General features: G+C 43.3%; 3 protein-coding genes across 8 annotated transcripts in view; 1 reads left to right on the top strand and 2 right to left on the bottom strand.

Moving 5' to 3' along the window:
- Positions 1 to 1,181: 1,181 nt before the first annotated feature.
- On the bottom strand, positions 1,182 to 3,696 carry ACYP1 (acylphosphatase 1; the record flags this gene model as incomplete). 4 transcript variants are annotated; one of them, XM_081915510.1, is made up of 3 exons in its annotated part: positions 1,182 to 1,615; positions 2,737 to 2,832; positions 3,283 to 3,696. In XM_081915510.1, the coding sequence occupies 3 exons, from the start codon at positions 3,694 to 3,696 to the stop codon at positions 1,400 to 1,402; spliced, it is 726 nt and encodes a 241-aa protein (XP_081771636.1). In that variant the 3' UTR covers positions 1,182 to 1,399. The 4 variants fall into 4 exon arrangements, with proteins under 4 accessions (XP_081771636.1, XP_081771638.1, XP_081771639.1 ...); XM_081915512.1 differs by lacking the exon at positions 3,283 to 3,696 and adding an exon at positions 3,132 to 3,276; XM_081915513.1 differs by lacking the exon at positions 3,283 to 3,696 and adding an exon at positions 3,136 to 3,276.
- Positions 3,490 to 8,482, top strand: ZC2HC1C (zinc finger C2HC-type containing 1C). Of its 3 annotated transcripts, none has more exons than XM_081912423.1 (4): positions 3,490 to 3,640; positions 4,158 to 4,252; positions 5,396 to 6,683; positions 7,623 to 8,482. In XM_081912423.1, exons 3-4 carry the CDS (start codon positions 5,415 to 5,417, stop codon positions 7,926 to 7,928), a joined length of 1,575 nt encoding a protein of 524 aa, XP_081768549.1. In that variant the 5' UTR covers positions 3,490 to 3,640; positions 4,158 to 4,252; positions 5,396 to 5,414; the 3' UTR covers positions 7,929 to 8,482. The 3 variants fall into 3 exon arrangements, with proteins under 3 accessions (XP_081768549.1, XP_081768551.1, XP_081768550.1); XM_081912424.1 differs by lacking the exon at positions 3,490 to 3,640 and adding an exon at positions 3,655 to 3,774; XM_081912425.1 differs by lacking the exon at positions 4,158 to 4,252 and having other exon boundaries at positions 3,527 to 3,640.
- A 2,273-nt stretch (positions 8,483 to 10,755) lies between these two features.
- The window catches only part of NEK9 (NIMA related kinase 9), a 30,454-nt gene continuing 22,263 nt past the window's right edge, over positions 10,756 to 18,946 (bottom strand). The window contains exons 19-22 of the mRNA XM_081909997.1: positions 17,471 to 17,661; positions 14,851 to 15,012; positions 13,890 to 14,102; positions 10,756 to 13,124 (exon numbers count right to left, since the gene is read on the bottom strand). Coding sequence (XP_081766123.1) covers positions 13,002 to 13,124; positions 13,890 to 14,102; positions 14,851 to 15,012; positions 17,471 to 17,661 — 689 coding nt within the window. The 3' untranslated portion in view covers positions 10,756 to 13,001. The remainder of the gene's footprint in view (positions 13,125 to 13,889; positions 14,103 to 14,850; positions 15,013 to 17,470; positions 17,662 to 18,946) is intronic.

The following is an 18,946-nucleotide window of genomic DNA, read 5'->3' as shown; positions in this document are numbered from 1 at the left end:
GCCCTCCAAAAGCGGCGTGGAATAAGCAGCAGCAAAAGAAATCTCTGTAGGCAAGGGAGCGAAAGAACTCAGAAAATTTGTTTCTAACGCTGTGCACAATTGCATTCTTTCCATCCGGTGAACTGGGCTCTAAGCCATGAAAGCTGATAACATATTAAAATTTATTAGCCTTTAAGGTGCAATGATAGTGTTTTAGCTGAACAGACTAATACAGCTGCCTCTGTGAAAATTATTCAGAGGCCAAAGCAAATCTGGGGATGAATGTTGGGTTTGAAACATACAGGTTGGAGCCTTTTTTGTGCTCTTTAAATTCATCAGATCTGAGCATTAGCTATATAGCCTTCTCAATGCAGTACAGACTGCATACACATGAAGTGTTTGTAAACCAGTTTTATATGGATAGGCTCCACTGTTAAGAATGTAAGAGCCTTGCTGGATCAGGCCAAAGGCCTGTCTAGTCAAGTAACCAGTGTGGCCAAGCACATACCAATGGGAAGCCTACAAGTGAGAAGTGAATGCAACAGCACTCTTCCCACATGTGATTCCCAGCAACAGGCATTCAGAGACATGCAGCCTCCAATAGTGGAGGTAGATAATAGACTTCATGGCTAGTAAGTAGCCTTTGATTATCCTTTCCTCCAGGGATCATTCATTCCACCAGTTTTGCCAAAGGCCCAGCTGCATCATGCACCTCCTACCCCTGAACTATGCAAGCTTGTCATTATAAAAACAACTGTTTTAAAAACTAGTGCCTGAGTTTGATGTGTTTTTCCCTCTTCCCTCCTTGTCCCTTTTCCCTTATGTGTTGTGGCTTTTTAGATTGTAGGCAGAGGCGAATTTTGGGCAGTGCAATCGGTTCCATCGCACTGGAGGGCGCTGCAGGGCTTTGCAACTATAAGATAGTGAATTGAGCAGAACCAAAGGTGAGAGGCTGAGGTGGTGCCAGATTTTGGCCTTGCACAGGGTGCCACTGACATTTTAAAGACCAAAAGTCTGCCATTGATGTAAGCCTGTGGACAGGGACTGTCCTGTTTTAATTGATTGTATGTAAAGCTACTCTGGGAGCCTTGTTGATTTAAGAGCAGGGTACAAATGCTCTAAACTTTTTTTGGCATCTGCCTGTCTCAAGAGACAATGGAGTGCACCTCCAGGGGGTGATGTTAAATAAATTAATAAACAAACCTAAGCATACACTTTATTAACAATTTTTAACACATCAAGTTCTTAGGACATTCAGTGTAACCAATGTAATCACAATGTAAATAAATAATTTAAATATATAGTTAAAAGTGAATAAATCTGCAAATAAACAATTAATATAAAAACTAAAGGGAGCGCTTTCTTCCCAATGAGCTTACTGCTCTTACTATAAATATAGTACTTTCCCCCTGGGGCACTATTATTTGACAATACAAAAGTCACTATGCTCTAAACGAGCAATCTTCTTCTCATTGCGGAATTCAGCTCTGTCGATGCGGGACTTGGGGCTTCCTGTCTTCTGAAGCCATTCTTGAAGTTGTCGCACCTTGACAGTAGGACCTTGGATTTGGCCTTGCACAGTGCCATAGTCAGTATTCTGCACCCAGCCAACGACACCCAACTTCTTTCCTTCAGTCTAAAAAAATATATAAAGATGCAATTTATATGCTGGAAAAAGAGATAATAATACACTGCCTTGTGGGACATATTTGAGAGAAGGAAAGGCTAAGGAGTAAACACTATACAAATCCAGACTGGAGTCCCTAAGACAGTCGGATGGCGCCTTGTACACTCCTTCCGGCAGCTCCGGCAGCCATGTTGGTGTGAAACATATTTCCTTTCCTTTAGACCACACCAACAAGGCCAAAAGGAGTGTCTTTTTGTCTAGGCAGCCCAGGTCCTCCATATACACTGCCCAGGCTTGCGCCCCAGGGAGGTCACTTCAGTGCTGCTAACACAGCAAAAACAACACAGGAGGCAGCAGTTATAAGTTATTGGTACTGTAATTTTTCAGCAGTTTGGCTTCACCTCCGGAGCAGCATTCCGTTGTCAACATATACAGTGGTACCTCGGGTTAAGTACTGTACTTAATTCGTTCCGGAGGTCCGTTCTTAACCTGAAACTGTTCTTAACCTGAAGCACCACTTTAGCTAATGGGGCCTCCTGCTGCTGCCGTGCCGCCAGAGCACGATTTCTGTTCTCATCCTGAAGCAAAGTTCTTAACCCGAGGTAATATTTCTGGGTTAGTGGAGTCTGTAACCTGAAGCGTATGTAACCTGAAGCGTATGTAACCCGAGTACCACTATATATGCAGACAAACACACAAACACACAATGTCTGAATAGAAAGGAAACTACAGAATATATTTGCATATCAACCAATATCAAAGAAGAAAGAAATAGCCACTGCTTACAATCTAGGCCTTTTGGAAATACAAACTGAGGATCAGTGTGGTTTACTCTTAAATACGGTAAATGGACGGGAGATAGGACTGTAGCCTGAGCTTAAAACACAGCTAGACATAGATACATACACTACTTGGCCACAACTGTATCTCAAAGAAGCAGCAGGAATGCACTGGATGCGGGAGTGTATACACAACTTAAGTTGCCCAAGCAAAGCTTCTAAAGCCCTCATAATGCTCACGCTCCCCCCCCCCCAATGCCTGTGTGGGCGCGCTGGGGAGGCGACCGGAGAAGTCACACACGCCCTTCCCTTTGCCTACCCCAGGGAAACCTCAGACTAGAGCACACCCACCTGTGTGTTTTTGCGGAAAAACACCCCTTGGACTTTCCCGAACACTTCGTAGTCCACTGAAATGAGGCCGTCTCCCTCCGCCATGGCCGCTGGCGCCTGGACCAAAAGCAGAGACGCGATTAGGCAGAAAAGGAGACGCCGAGGGTCGGGGTCCCATAGTGCCCACCCCTGCAAATGCTGGGAGAAGACGACGGTCATCTCCGCAACCTCCGACGAAGGAGCCATGGCTGTGGCGGCGGCGCCTACTTGGCCCAGCCACTCTCCCAGGGAGAGAGGACCGCCTCCCACTCCGCGTCCCGCTCCATATTAGGGAGGGCAGAGGGCGAAGGGGCGCGGCGGGGTCAGGGCCGCCCGTCATTTGCATCCCCTTGGCTACAGAAGAGGGAAGGAGAGACCTGCCGATTCAGGAGCCTCTCGGCGCGTTATATTTGAGAGCGCGAAGCTGCCGCCAGGCTCGTCGCCAAAGAGCGGAGCCGGTCTCCGAGGTCCCAGCCAGGAGCCAGGGGCACCTGGGCGGCACCAACCGCCACTAACGGCTCACCTTACCATGGAGCTGCCCTCGGCCCAGGTTACTAGAAGGGCCTCAGAACATGGAGCGGAAGTGGAGACGGTCGTCAAGGAACGAGACCGGGCGTCTCTTTCTCTAACCTTCCCCTCCCCCTCCCCTCCCCTCCCCCCGCCCTTTTCATGCTGGAACGGCAAATAAGCTCGAACCATAGAGAGGGGACGACCATTTCCCTTCAAAATAAATAAAAATAAGTCAACGCACAGAGATAGACAGACCCTAAAGATGCAGACAGGAAGCGGGGAGGACGGAGCCGGATGTAGCACGCGGGCGATTGTTGCTAAGCAACGGTGGTAAACAGCTGCCCTGAGGATCGGAGGCTGCGGTAAGAAGAGGCAGGTGAGAATAGGCTTGGCTTGAGGGGCTGCGGGCGAGTGTCTGGAGCAGCCAGACATGCTCTGCGAGGGCGGGCGAGCAGGCAGGCCTTGCGGAGCGCGGGGGTCCAAGTTACCCTGGAGACTGAACAGGTGGGTGTGGGTGTCCCCTCTTGGCTTCATCCCATTTCTCGGTGGAAGATGTTTGCTTGGCTCCTGTTGCCCCGCGTAGAACTGACCAGGCAGTCGCTTGGAGCGAGCGGTAACAGGACGCTGGGTTGAAATCTTTTAATTCTGCAACTAACTGGCAGTCTTGTTGAAGAATAAGGGGTGGGGGTGGGGTGGGGACCCTGTGGCCAGACACAAATTGTTGGTCTCCAACACCTGTCAGCCTTAGCCAGGATAGACAAGGGGATAGTCAGGGATTATGGAGGCTGGAGTGCAACATCTGGAGGGCCACTGGCACCCTTAACTTGAGGATGCAACCTCTATTAGTTTCACATAGGAATAGCTACCATGATTTAAAAGCATTATTTTGGCAGGTATCTTGCATCAGCTTTCTGAAAAATTGAGGCCCATCACTTGCCAACATCTGATGAAGCTTCTACTGTAGTCTAAACTGTTCAGTTACATTAAGGTTAGTGTACCTGTAATGAGCTATCAAACACCTGTCAGGCCACCTTCCCATTATTAGGAATTTTGCTGGTTCCATTAGGGTCAGTAGCTTCCATTAGAGTCAGTAGACCCTAAACACTGCCTTAGGTGTACACTATGTTACTGTCTTCTATTACATGAGAACTGTCATAGTGAATGAGAGCAATAGTATATCTAGTTAAATATCCTGTATTCTAGATGCTATACATATAGTGTCAGCTGGATGCTATATAGAGAAATTTATCCATTTTATTTACTCTGCTGCCTTTGGTAGTCAAAACCTTTCATAAGCTTAGGTTGGTGCACCAGTTGAACAGATAGCTTGAACACAGTTGTCCATACCCTGATATAATCTAGGGTTGACGGATATGATACATTGCATGTGAGGTACTTTTGAGTACTGGTAATTTCAGTTGGTTCAGCATACTTTCTGATCATTTTGAACATATTTCAAGTGTATTTAAAAACTTCACTGGCTGCTCATCAATTTCTGAGTGCTGGTACTTATCTTTAAATGGCTTGATACCCAGGTACCTGAAGGAAAACTTGCTACCATGTCAGCTTTCCTGTGCTTATCCTCTTTGGAGGCTCTCTTCTAGGTACCCTCACCATTTGAAGTAGGGAGGATGGATTGCATCAAGTTATGAACCTCCCCCCCCCATTTATTAAAGTCTTTGTAAAAGGCTTTCTGTGCAGATATAATGGTTTGATCCCTCCCTCTGCCAGTCTATTTTAAGAGAGGAAAGGAAAGGACTGGAATACTTGATACACTGTTGACTTCTTGTCCCCTTTTCTACACCATTCCTGCTCCCTTAGGCCCTGATGTCAACACAGAAATTTCTAATGGCATAGGGTCCCCAAATTTGCCTGGTGCACTTACATTTGCACAGATTTAAGGATTCTGGATATTGTGCTGATACAATGTCAGGTCCTCATGCAATATTCTGTCATCCTCCCCATATGCCAGTGCCGTTTCCATCACTGAAAAGCAAGGCCCCCCTTTATATATCTATAAAGCCCCCCTAGAGCTGATGTGTACTTGCTTTCCCCTATTATAGTAGGGGAAAGGGATTCTAGCATGAGGGCCCCAATCATAGCATGTATGTAACTTGTTGCATTCCCCCAGGCTTTACTGGAAATGCTGAATGGCTCATTTGCAGCTGGCTGTGTGTTCACATATGGATCCAATGGCGGCCAATTCCAGCCTTCCTGCAACAAGCCAGGAAAGATGCCACCCTGAGGCTCTTAAAGAGCAGGTCCAGCTAGAACACTTGAGGAGTAATATCCAGCAGCAATTCCTGTGCAACAAAGATAAGAAGCTGGCAGATCTTCATATCCAAAAAGGGCGGAGCTCTTCTTGTTCTCAGCCTACAGAAACTAGTCAACTGATCTTGGAGAAGGCAGGTTTCTATTCTGCTGGCCCACGCAATTGGTACTTCAAGGGCCAGGCCAACAGTCTGCCCTCCCACTGGAGAACCAAACGGAGAGAAGGTGTGGACAGGTCATACCCTCTAAAACCAGTCTTTCCCCATACAGCTGGGAATGTTCACCTGCCCAGTTCTTGGCAAGTTGGGAGCCCACCAGCTAGAAAGACTCCTCCCATTAGCCCTAGCTCAGAGAAAAAAGGAAGGTCACATGCAGTCAAGACTCATCATGTTAGAGTGCCTTCTCCTTTTTCTGTAGAGCAATCCAAGAGAGCAGCTTCTCATTCCCGTAGGGCAGAGTCGGGCTACATTCAAAAACTGGAGGCTGCTGGGCGGAGCTTAGAGGAGGAGATCCAGCGAAAGGAGGCCCTGCTCAGGGAGAAGCTGAGGAGAACGGAAGAAGAGCTTCGAAGAATCCAGTGGGAGAGGCAGCAGGCTGAAGCAGAAGGAAGACGGCAGCGGGGAGGACTATGTATTCCGGAGAGGAAAGCAGCAGGTATTACTCAGGGCCATGTTTCCAGATCTGTAGCTCAAACGCGTGACTGTCAAAAGGTACATATTCCAGACAGCCCTGCTGTCTCAGCGGGGACTGCCCTGCCTCCCCAGGCACTCCACATGGAAAAGCTAAAAAAGCAAAGATTGGTGGCTAGCAACAGTAAAATTCGAGAGAATGTATCCCAGATTTCAGCCACTTCTAGCCCAGAACTGGCTTCCATACGTGACCAGGCTCCTTCCGCAGCAGCCTCATTGGGACAGGTTGACTGTGTGGCAGCAGAACCCTCATATACAGAGGCTCCAAGCAGTGTAGAGGATTGGGGAGAGTGCAATTTCTGTGGGCGAAAGCTTTATTGCTCCAGGTTGGAGAAGCACATAAGCATCTGCAGGAAGAATCATGGCTCCAAGAGAAAAGTGTTTGATTCAAGCAAGGCTAGAGCAAAAGGCACCGAATTAGAGACCTATTATCTATTGAAGGGTACAGACACCTCTCAGGTAATACATTTACTTACTTGTTATGCATACCCTGCTGTTCCTTTGGGTCTGTTTGGAACTTTTAGGCAGTCACTGATCAGCCTGGGTCCTTTTTAGCTTTAATGATGTACCAGCATCATTTGCCATCATTCTCTGGTTTCCACTTTGATGTTCATTCTTTAATTCTTGGAGTTCCTTTCAAATCATGTGGAATTCCTAATAAATCTTGATGATCCCTAATATACCTCTAATTGCCATTCATTTACTTCAATTCAGCCGTGGGTAGGGTGAATGCTAGAAATTATACCAAACAAGAGCCCAATTTTACCTTCTTTCATCATACAAAAACGAGGTGTTGAGGATGTGAAAACAAATCTTCAAAATTATCAAATTAATTTTATGTAACAAGTCAAGTCACTCATAACTAACCTACAAATGTCACAGCTGCATGATAAGATTAAGATCAGGCTTAGAACGATCCTCTGAAATTAAGAATGAAGAAAGTACTCATTTTTAAAAGTATGGAACAGTCCAGTGGCATCAAAGTCTTTCTATTTTAGAGGGTCTGTTCAATTTCACCATCAGATTAAATCTGGTAATTTTACCCCCATTTAAGAGATTTCATCTGCATTCCAGTTACAATGTTCAGATGATCTGAGCAGTGGCAATGATTTTGGTAGAAAACCTAGTGATATCATTCTGCAGTGGACCTGTGAGTTAGTGATATGACTTTTTAAAAGCAGCACGTGTTCTGTCCACCTAGCAGAACTTTGGTCTTCACATATGCTATGTAGTTCCATTTGCCTTATAGGGACCAAGAACCTGTTACATTAGAAATGTCCTGCTATCTGGTATATGATAACTAAACTGTGTCCAGAACAAAAACAGTGGCAGGAAATATCAGAGTGTGAGCTAACAGGTTGTACTAATAGTTTCTCCCTTTCCCCCTTCTCACTACAGAAAAAGAATTCCAGACAAAATTTTGAGGCTTCCAAGCAAAACAGTGAGCTATCTAAGCAAAGCAACTGGAGACAGAAGCACGAATCGTTCATCAAGACATTGCGTAGGGCTCGTGAGCTGCAACGAGTAATCTCCAAAGGAGGGAAGGCATCAGACCTCCCCCCGGCCCCTGCTATGGAGAACCCAGACTACAAGTTATGCCCTTATTGCACCCGTCAGTTTGCACCTAAGGTGGCTGAGAGACACATTCCCAAGTGCAAGAACATTAAGAACAGACCCCCACCGCCACAGCAAAAGAAGCGCTGATAGTAGTGGGCCAAAGTGAGATCTGCAACTGGCATCATCACATTGAGGCTCCCTGCCATCTCCTTGTTTGATAGCACAGAGTAGCAGACAGCATTCTCAGTGCTGCAGTTTCATTTTATATATAAAATACAAAGGTGTGAAATCAGTGAGAAGCCCATAAACCATGAACAGATTATTAAACCCCATGTATTGCATATTAAGGTCCAGTGCTTTGTAAAATAGTTAGACCTAAGGTAGTGCTCTTACATCTGTGTTGCTGCTGTTGGCTGGTCCTCATTCCCTCCCCTTCACAGAACCCATGCACATTTGTCAGGAACATTAGGATTTCTGTCTGCCTCCTAGGACATGGGATTATGTACTAGAAAGATACTACTGAGAATTATCAGAAGGAACTCCTACCTGTCTTGAGGTAATCTTCAACTTTGTAAGGCATCTGCTAAGTGGACTACCATTCTTGGTTTACATATTCATACAAGAACAGAGAATTCTTAGCTCCCATAACTGAAATGAAGGTCTTAAACTACCCAGATGCTCAGCATTACGTAAAGCTCAAATTATAGAACTGTATTACTAATATAACTGCTGGGAAGGGGGTGATACCTACTTGGACATATTGCATGCTATCCATCTCATCTGGCCATTAAGTTTTCTTGCCTATCTACAAAGTCCAAATTTCTCTAAAGCTAAAAAAGAATGGCTATGGGGAATATGAGAATGGTGATTGTAAAATGGATTGATTACTTTAGCATGATTTGGCCACTGAATCCTACCTCTTTATGCAGTCATAAGCTCGGGGAGCGGGGAAGGAAAACTAGTTAGTTATTCAGGAGGTGGGCATTTGGACTAGCCATATCTTTGGTGTCAGGTTAGTGGCAGAGACATTTTGGGGGCTCACCAACTAGAGAGAGTGTTAGGCAAGCAAGGGGAACAAGTGCATTAAAAGTGCATTAAAAGCAGGGTGTGTATGCATTCATTGTCTCCCAGTGATGAACTAACGTCTGTAATAAAATATGTGGAATGTGGCAACTTGGAAAACATGGGGGAAATGTAATAATTGAACGTGGGAATGTATTACCTCCATCACAGTTCTTCAGAGATACCAGCATTATTTTATGCAATGCAGTACTTCAACAGATTATGTGGTTCATAAGCATTGCTACGGATGTCCGAAAGCTTCAAAATGCAAGTGTTGATTCACTTGTGAGAAATGCTGATATGGCTTTCGAGATTGTAAGGACAAAACTAGTGGTGTGCATAAGCCCCTTTCATATCACCGGTCATAAAAAAGAGCAGCAAAGAGTACTGATGTGTTTAACTTTGTAAAAAAGTAGGACAAGGAATTCAGGGGAGTATCCCCACTGTAGGAGCTACTATAATGGAAATATGAAACAATTTTCAAAACACACTCCACATTTCTGTTACTAACAAAGTAAAAAAAATGTTGAGGACAAACTGGTTTTCTCCATTGCACGCATGGCTATTGCCAACTCCCCTTGTTTGCTTTCTGCATGCTTTCAAAGGTGATGTTATCAAAGGTTTCCACTGCTTCTCCTGTACCAGCCAAAGGAAATTTTAAAATCCCTTCAAGAGGAATTAAAGAAAAATCCAGAACCCATTTTCCTTGAGTTACAACCATTTAGAGATTATCTCTTCAACAAAATAGTTTGCACTGTCTGCAGAACAGTAAGAAATATGCACTTGGAGAGATTCAGATTGTTTCAAAGGAGTTAAAAACAAGCAGATACCCCTCCCCCCCCAAAAGCCTTGCAGTGTACTCTATTATGCATGTGTGGCTAAGGAAGATGCCAAAGCCATAGAAGAGAGAGATGGCTCTACTCTTATTTGGGTCTTTCTTCATATGCAAAATATATATCGTCAGTTGTGTATAAAGTTTCTGAATACACTTGAGCCTTGATTTGGCACCAGAGGCCTGAGAAGGCAATTTAAATAGATTGATTTTTGCTGCCATCTATGAGGTATGGAGTTTTTTGACTGTGAATCCAAGCCAACATCAGCATCACCTCTGATGTGCAATATTAATAGGGAGACTGTATTGCAGAGCTTCTGTAAGTAACTCTCTCTCAGCACAGCCCTTCAACCTGCTATGTGGGTTTAACAGTGAGAGAGCTCTATGCTGATGAGCTGCGTAATTTTTAATCATTTCTAAATAAACACACCATTGTCCCCAAGAATGACAGTCAGCATATGGGAACACTTCACAGCACTGCAAATTCTAGGAGGGCGCATCTCCAATAACAAATATCTGCTATACCTGCTCTCCTTATTACCTTAAAAAAAACCCCAGAGATATGGGTCCTCTGCTTTTCCAAGATACAGTACTCTTGAGAAAACAGGGAATCCTCATCTCTATTAGTTGTTCCAGACTCAAAGATATATATCCACCTCTCAACAGCAAGTTATTTATCATATTTCTAACCAGTGTGTGCTATCCCTGTCTTCTTAGTGCACTGGTTACTGATGGCAAATAAAGCTAATATTGCTAACAAAATTCACATGACGAAAAATATGAGTGATGATAGCTAATTCTGTAGAGCCAAAGTTGTAGAGATTTTAAGATGTGCCTTGTTGGGGGGGGGGAAGCTAAAAAAAACTAGAGTCAAGCTCTGTCACTGAAAGCGCAAGACATCCGTCCTAACATTTCTGATGACTGCAAGTGTACAACCGAGTAATGGAAAAAAAAGTTTGTTCCATTCAAGCAAGATGAGAAGTCCAGAGTTGATGCTGAAATCATGGACCTGTACTTGAGCTACAAGTAAGCATACATTATCTCATTTCTATTAGAAAAATTCAGAACACACGAGGCAAATGAGTGTCAACATTTATTTAAACAGAAAACGTCAAACCATTCCACCATTGAACCTTTCAAAAAATAGATAATGACAAACTAGTTTTCAACTAGAGTGTCAGTGCAGGCATGTTTCACATTCCATTATAACAAATTAACAGCAATGCTAGCAAGAGACTGACATCTACAGAGCTAGCACTGCTGAAAGAAATGGGTCTGAAACTGCTCAAAGGCACACCTGGCCCATTTGCCCTCTAGCCTAGGGCAAGATATGTGTTTAAACTGCTTCTTTGGTTGCATAGCAGGGTTGGTGCATATATTATGGTCTGTAACAGGCACAGCTTGAACAGCGTGAATCCTAAGGCACATACATATATTGCTGTGGAGCACAGATCATCCTCAATATAGTATCTAGTACTCCACAAGATCCAAGGGGGAAATTGTCTGTGCATTTCACTTACCAAACGTGTAACAAGGAGCGACTCCCATTTGCTCAGCAATTCCTTGCTGGACAATATCCAAGAGTTCATTCTCTCTTAGTTCCTACTTTATAACAGGACAGTCTCTACAGCCACAACAGCATTCTCATATAAAAATAATAAAACTGCTCCAATACTTTTGGAGACAAGATTATTGATCAAATAACACAATAACCTACGGTTCATTTGGTATTTCAAGCTCTTCTCCTTCCTCCACCAACAGTAAGGAAAGGCATACCAACACTATTCTTGGGGCTGAACAGAAGAAAAAAATGGTATCTATGTCAGTTCCAAGACAGTATTTGGAGAAGAACCAGGTAACTCCTCAACAATGGAACTATTAGGGTAGGATACTCTAGCACCTGTTTCCAACCATAAAATGTTTATCAGTCTGATAATAGTTCTAGAAGAGAAAAGTGCATAAGGGGATATTAGAGACAAGTGAATGGAAGATTGTAAACTCTATCTATGACAAAATAGATACAGTAACTGTTCACAAAAGTTAGATTAGGGTATTATTTTCTTAAATAAGGAACAGTGGGAATTCCACTCCAGGGTGGGGAGTATGCAGAAGTGGCTCCCAGGAATCACAATTATGCCAATTACACCATTTAGCGAAAGTATCAATTTCATCTTTAAGGTGAAAAGCAGAAACTCTATCTTCAGAGTTCCCTTATATACAGTTTAGAACTGATTAAACTAGAAAGCTTTGAATTGGTATATGTTAGTCTATTACAAGCCAAGATAGCTCAGTTGGTAGAGCATGAGACTTAATCTCAAGGTTGTGGGTTGGACAAGATGACCCTCATGGTCCCTTCCAACTCTACCAAGTCTATGGTTCTAAGTAATTTATTTGGATAAATTATTAAAGCTGACACTGCTTTCTTCCAGCTTCATCAAGCATTAGACAGGAAATGAAAATACTGATTTGCAGAAGGGGCGCAAAGCTAAGAGGCTTTCAACAACTCACTCCAGTACTCAAACTAAGATGAAAAGAAGAAGCAAATAAGTTGTGTGTCCAATTTCAATTTCACGTAGTCCTTGGCTGGCTTGAAAAATAATTGCTGTGAACTCTAGAACTACAGACTACTTGGATAACTGGAAAATACAGCCATTAAAAAAAAATTGTATCAGAACCGTACCTAGAAGTGCTAAGAAAAGGGTGACAGAGATCCTCTCCCTAACATCCCTTCAGTTAAAAGTTAAAAACACCTTCTGTACAGATTGGAGGAAATATAACCAGAAATGCATCTGCAGTGAAAGACAGATTTTCTCTGTTTCCACCTTCAGAGTAGTATTTTTCCAATGCTTCCCCTCCTACAAAGCTGATGTCCTGCCCTTTGACTTTAGGTTGAAAGCAACTTGGAGCATGACAGTTTGACTGTTATTGTTGGTATTCATTTTCTTTCCTTTTTCAGTCGCCAGAAGATGATGTGTCAGGGCTCAATACTGCCTTTGCAAAGTCGGGGGGGGGGGGATTAAGGACATGCTATTGGAGCCATTCCTGTGGTGTGGCTACCTGACCTCAAGGGCAGACTGAGATAATGTATTTATAGAGAGGGCAGGCTGCTGACGTCTGAACAGACCCTGGCTTGAACTTTGGGCTCTGCCTTTCTCTAAATGTCCTCCTAGGTTCATAGCTTAGGGAGGAGCTTCCCCTCTTGCATACATGGACGCTGTGAAGACCCTGACCTTCTTGTTCACAAAGGACCTGAAGCCAGGAAACCTGCTCTCTTCATTCAAGTTAGTGTGCTGTGAAATTGGATAGATTCCAGTGAACTTAAAAGACTACAGGCTGAAGCGGCATGAGTCAGTTCCCAGGAGACACCAGGAGTCAGAATCCAAGTCAGGCTTTGGATCTGCTTCCATCTCTTCCTTGGATGTTTGTGTGGCTTTGGAATGAGCCTCAAGCTGCCCAGACAAACAAACAAAAATTACTCCTGATAGAATAAAGAAACACATTATATATTGCACATGAACTCTGTCACTTGGCTGTTCAGTTAAACCATGTCTGCTGCATTCGCTTATTGCACACATGTACAAAGAATAGAATAGTGAGGTTTAGAGTCAAACAACCATCTGCTCAGACTGCCAAGGAAGTATTATTAAAAAATCCGCTGCTTCCCAGAGACCTGCTAATCTGGAACATATTTACGGGGGGCAGTCTGCCTCTACTATTAGCTAACAGAGCTCAAGTTACACTCCAGACATGGGATGACCAACTGAAAGGAAAAACAAGTGTGTTTTAATAATCAACTTTCCCCCCATTATCAGCCTCCAGAGGTCTTCAGGCAGGGGAAGAGAAATAAAAGTGGAGTGATGTAAGAGAGACCCCATTTGTTTCTAGGTTAAGCCAACACTAGCATCCCCAAATGCTGCTGGTAAATGTAGAGTCAGGCATCCTCCAGCCTTCCAACAAAACAGTCATCACTATATTACAGTCAACAATTCCTAGCCACAAATCCAACAAGCCCAAGGTTGTCTGAAGCTACTCGATTACTGCAGTATAAGCCACAGGTTCTGCATCTCTGTTAGCTTGCATCCAACTTTATCAGCTGGCTGCTACAGCCTAACTTCTCTTAATCTAGATCTCAGCACCAATTTCAAGGAACTACAGGAACATTTGGAATTACTCCAGCATTTAATATGTCATCCTTCTCACAGTAGAAACCTTACCTGCTGTGACCCTTCTGTCCTCCTGGAGAGACTCTGGAGCTGGGCACTGAGACGGTTTGTTTGTTGCTGCAGCATCTGCTGGTCAGCCAAACACTTTGATATTAAGCCATGCAGACGTTCCACTTCAGTCTGCAGCAAACTGCATTTGCATGCAGTTGGTACCCCAAATGTCTTCTGCCCGCTACAGGGCTCTGCTGAATCCAAGGGTTGCCGCTGCACAAGAAAGACAGGAGATTCAGGAATGAGCTTGTTTGTATGTACATATACAGGGTGAGTCTTTTAAAAGAGGCCCCGTGGAACATGTGTACTCTGTATCCAGGGGCCCTCTTTTAAAGGACTCACCCTGTATATCTATGTACAATGTGGAAAATTTCCAAAGCCTATACTTGCAGCAAGCCATGGGTAGAAGATGAGAGCAAAAGTACTGAGAATTTAATACTAAATAATGGAAGCAGAATTCTTGAATAAGTGATGTACTGAAATATTAGCTCATAGAGAAATCATTGTCAAATCTGTAGCTGCAAATGTCATCTGCACTCTATTTTGAGACTGGGTAGGTTAAGACTACATCCTTTCCCACAGCTGTACCTGTTTCTTGAGATGTTTTCTTTCTTTAATTCTCCTCCTCAACCATAATCTGATTTCTTGAAATGAAGGGTAAAAAAGTGCCTTACCAAAGGTGCTCCTTAGGGCGAGGTAAATTAAATTATGAAGCCCTTAAACAGCATCAGTTTAATTCTCAGCAATCTGTCTCCTTGCTAAATCAATTGCTGCTGGGATTAATTTCTCACTGTCATCCACTATTCAGAAATGAAAAGACTACATCCTCTCCTATGTACTATCTCTCTTTCCCATGTAAAGTCTGTATTATACCAGTCTGAATTATTATCCTTGCATCCTATTTCTACCATCAGCCTCAAACTGTCTTGAAGAGTTCCATATGTTTAGCAATTTACATTACCCAAGATCCTGCTTCAGACTTGTTATCAACATTTGTGGGTGAAGCCAAGTGCAGTCCCTTAAGCTCATTGTAGGGAAGAGTTTCTTTGTCAGATTCTGAAGAGGCTAGGCTCACAAGAGAGGGGTTTTCAGGCATGGGGATGAACTCTGCATTCTCCAGCTCCTGGTTACACACACACACACACAGAGAGAGAGAGAGAGAGAGAGAGAGAGAGAGAGAGAGAGAGAGAGAGAGAGAGAGAGAACAATGTCAGATTTTCTTCACTTTCTTATCTACCTTTGCTGCAATCTGAGGAATATAAAAAAGGAACACAGGTGGCATTCTCTTTCTGTTTAGAAAATAGCCACAGTGTGATTCACACTGCAGTTAATGGCTCTAAGAGTCAAACATGTGGAGGTTTATTAAGATTTACTGATGTTCACATGTTTCCAAACTTTGTTAAGAGTGTAACAATGTTTTGATTTATATCTTTAGATTTTCTGAATTTCTGTATTTTTAATTTTTACAAGGTTTTGTGATTTTATGATGCAATAACAACGTCCTTTATTCTTATATTTATCTTTGCTTATAGCTTCTGACAAAGGAGTTTTTTCTCAGGAAGACATTGAGCTAAATGAACCTCTTTTTCCAGTAAACACTGGAGCCTGTCTCCTTTCTGTTCTACTTGTCTTCGTGCTATTCCCCCAAAATATAGCATGTGTCATTGAATGTAACAGAGAGAAATTATGTGTTCTTGCAATATGTATCCTTCTATTCTTAGTGACAGACTGAATTCAATAGAAGTGGCAGAACTGATGAGCTGTACCTGCCTTTTTGAGGCAGAATCTTGATAGTTTGGGTTTCTGCCCCAATAATATTTTCTTTGGGATGATTCAGTGGATAAGCTTTGTTCAGTGTCAGGATGCAAATGACTGCCAGATTTCATAATGTTTGTTTCATTGGCACTTACAATAGACTGCTGTCCAACAATGGCAAACCATGCTCTGATATGTGTGGATTTATCTGTGAAAGAAAGACTTTGGTATTGCAGCAATGATGGGCTGATATTAAATTTTAGGCTCTGCCAGTTTTACTTGCATTTCACTTACTTATCCTGCTGTTCAATTTTACAAGGGAGGTCAACAAAATGTATCCTACACATTATGAACTAATCTGTGCAGTCCTACAAAACTATTTTCTTGTTTCTATGTTGCTTTTTAGGGTTTTGGTACTTATCTATAAACTAAGGAAAATTATCTGGTTATGTTTTTAACTGCTTCAGAACCTTTTTTAGCATTATAGTCGTACCTCTGAAGTCAAACAGAATCCGTTTTGGAAGTCAGTTCGACTTCCAATACGTTCGGGAACCAAGGCGTGGCTTTCAATTGGCTGCAGGAACGGCGGACGTTCAGGTTCCAAGGAACCCGTAACAATTGGTTTACGGTGTTTGGGAGCCAAAACGTTCATCTTCTTCCAAGGCACGACTATACAGGCACGACTTCCAAGGCACGACTATACAGTGGTACCTCTACTTATAAATGTGACCCGTTTCAGGGTGCCTTTCACACCCCAAAAAGTCAGTGAGTAGAGTGCCGCTACTGCGCATGCGCAAAGCGCAATAGAGCGCTTCTGTGCATGCACAAAGCATGCAGGTCGCTTCTGCGCATGCGCGCATGGCGAACCCCGAAGTAAACACTTCCAGGTTTGCTGCGTTCGTAACCTGAAAAGCCGCAATGTGAAGCAAACATAACATGAGGTATAAAAGAACAGGCACTGGATAAAAAGAGATCTCACTGATACAAAAGGCTAGATGGGATATATTGTAGCTTTAACTTGCTTCAGCTCAGTTATTTTTCCTAGAAGCTAATCAGAATGGGAAAAAGGAATTTTATATCAACTTTCAACATCAGCTTTCAGGGCATTTACAAACAAAATGATAAAAAGCACATCATGAAAAGGAAAATATAAACAAAATGCCAAAGACAGTTTAAAATGGTTTCTACTTTAATCTTAATCTCTCAAGCTTTGAATCTGGATTTCTGAGCCCATTTCTTGTTTCTTTGTTTTAATTAGAAATATTTATTCACTGCTAAATCACAAAACACTCCAAGTTGTATACATTGTAAAATTACGGGTTTGGAATTCAAAAGCGATCATCCTTCTAATCAAGGTTTCTCTTCCTTTTTCTGAAGTGAGTCTGTTACCTGAAAAGCCCCACCTACAAACTACGCCCTTAGAAGTGATTCCGGAACAGAGGCAAAATTTACCATGGTGTTTTTATGATTTGCCAAGAAAAGAACATTCAGAAGAACTTTCTGACAGTAAGAGCTATTTGAAAAAGGAGCAGACGACTTCAGAAAGTGGGAGACTCTCCTTCACTGGAGATTTTAAAACAGAGGTTGGATGGGCACCTATCAGGGATTCTTTAGTTGCGATTCCCACACCGCAGGGGGGCATGAACTAGATTATCCTTAGGGTCCCTTCCAACTCTACAATTCTATGATTCTAAAGTTCTATGATTCCAAAATTCAACTAAAGTTCAAGGAGAAACCTCTCACCCCAAAATTCTCCACCTTTATTGGAAAAATGCTATGCAGTTTTCCTGTACCCACTTTGCTTTAGGTGAGATAGAAATTGTTACCTTGCGTAACCAGCTAGGGCAGGAGCTACTGGCAGAACTGCTGTCTGCAACTGCTTCTGTTGCACTAATCCGATCGCCCATCCCATGGTCTGCTTCCATGGTTCCTCGGAAACCTCTGCTGGGGTCAGGGGTCTCAGAGTCCCGCTCGCTTTCCTCCTCTTCTCCTCCTTCAGCTGTAGAGCTTTGGGCCACTAGCAGAAATGGGTAGAGTATTAAAATCGTTAAATATTTCCCTTGTTCGCTCAGGAGCATTTTCAGCCTTGGGAATGCAGGTCTTGTCAGACCTCAGAATGGTGATGCAAAGAGAAGATAATCCAACAGTAAACAACATATGAGACTCAGGTACATCAGCTCACATAGGATCCTGGGCATATTCAGAACATACACACATATACCCCAAAAGGTTTGGAATTATTTTTTACTAGACACACAATTTTGGGCAATTGTAATAAATTATACTAATGTCCATACACTGGTTGTGGGGGGCGTGGAGGGGAAAAGAAACTAATTCACTGGGGACCTACAGTAGCTTACGCTGAGCCAAAAGTTACCACTTTCTGGAAATGCAGACCCCTTACATTTTTGTGATAGATAAACCTACTATATATTCTCAGACATTTGTCCACAAACTATTATTATTTCAAATGTACAGTGGTACCTTTGGATGCGAACGGGATCCATTCCGGAGCCCTCTTCGCATCCTGAATAGAATGTAAGATGCGACTGCGCATGTTGTGTTTTGCCGCTTTTGTGAATGCGCGTGACATCATTTTGAGTGTCTGCGCAAGCAGTGAAACCTGGAAGTAACGCACTGTGTTACTTCCGGGTCGCCGCGGAGCATAACTTGAAAATGCTCAACCTGAAGCACATTTAACCCGAGGTATGACGGTAATAGGAAGAGACTTATTTTATTACCCCTGCCCCTCTTCCCCAACTTTAACTTTCACCATCTTTTTCTTTTCTGGCAATACCACTTATCCATCTTCTTAGACTAGTTCTCCATCTACTGATTCAACCAGGTGGGCTGAACCAGGTTAGTCAAGGAAAAGAACCTTTGTGCTCTCCGATGTATGAAATGGGTGGGGGGGGGGGAAGAATAAGCTACAAAAATAGAATAATCTACCAGAGGAGTTTTAAAAAAGAAATGAATGGGCTAGATCAAGATGAGGTTTTCAGATAGGAATGAAGGTACACTGAGTCAGCCCATTTGGTCCATCAAGCAGCAGGCAAGATGGCCTGAGAGCCACATGCAGCCATTGAGGCCTCTTTGGTGGCTCTTGGCAACATCACACACACACACACACACACACCACCCAGCCCTCATGCTGCCTTCCCAAAGCCGGGTAAGTAAGGCACTGGGCTTGGGGAAGGAGGCCTGAGGGCTCTGACAGGGTCCTAGAGTCCTCCCACCTCCTTCCTAAAGCCTAGTTGGTGTTTTCCCAGCTTTGGCCTATTATTAAAAGCCTGATTACTTAC

This window comes from Podarcis melisellensis, assembly GCF_964234715.1.
Source record: "Podarcis melisellensis genome assembly, chromosome: 1".
NCBI lineage: Eukaryota > Metazoa > Chordata > Lepidosauria > Squamata > Lacertidae > Podarcis > Podarcis melisellensis.
Note: the sequence above shows the minus strand (reverse complement) of the source record. Positions and strands in the feature narration are given on the sequence as shown.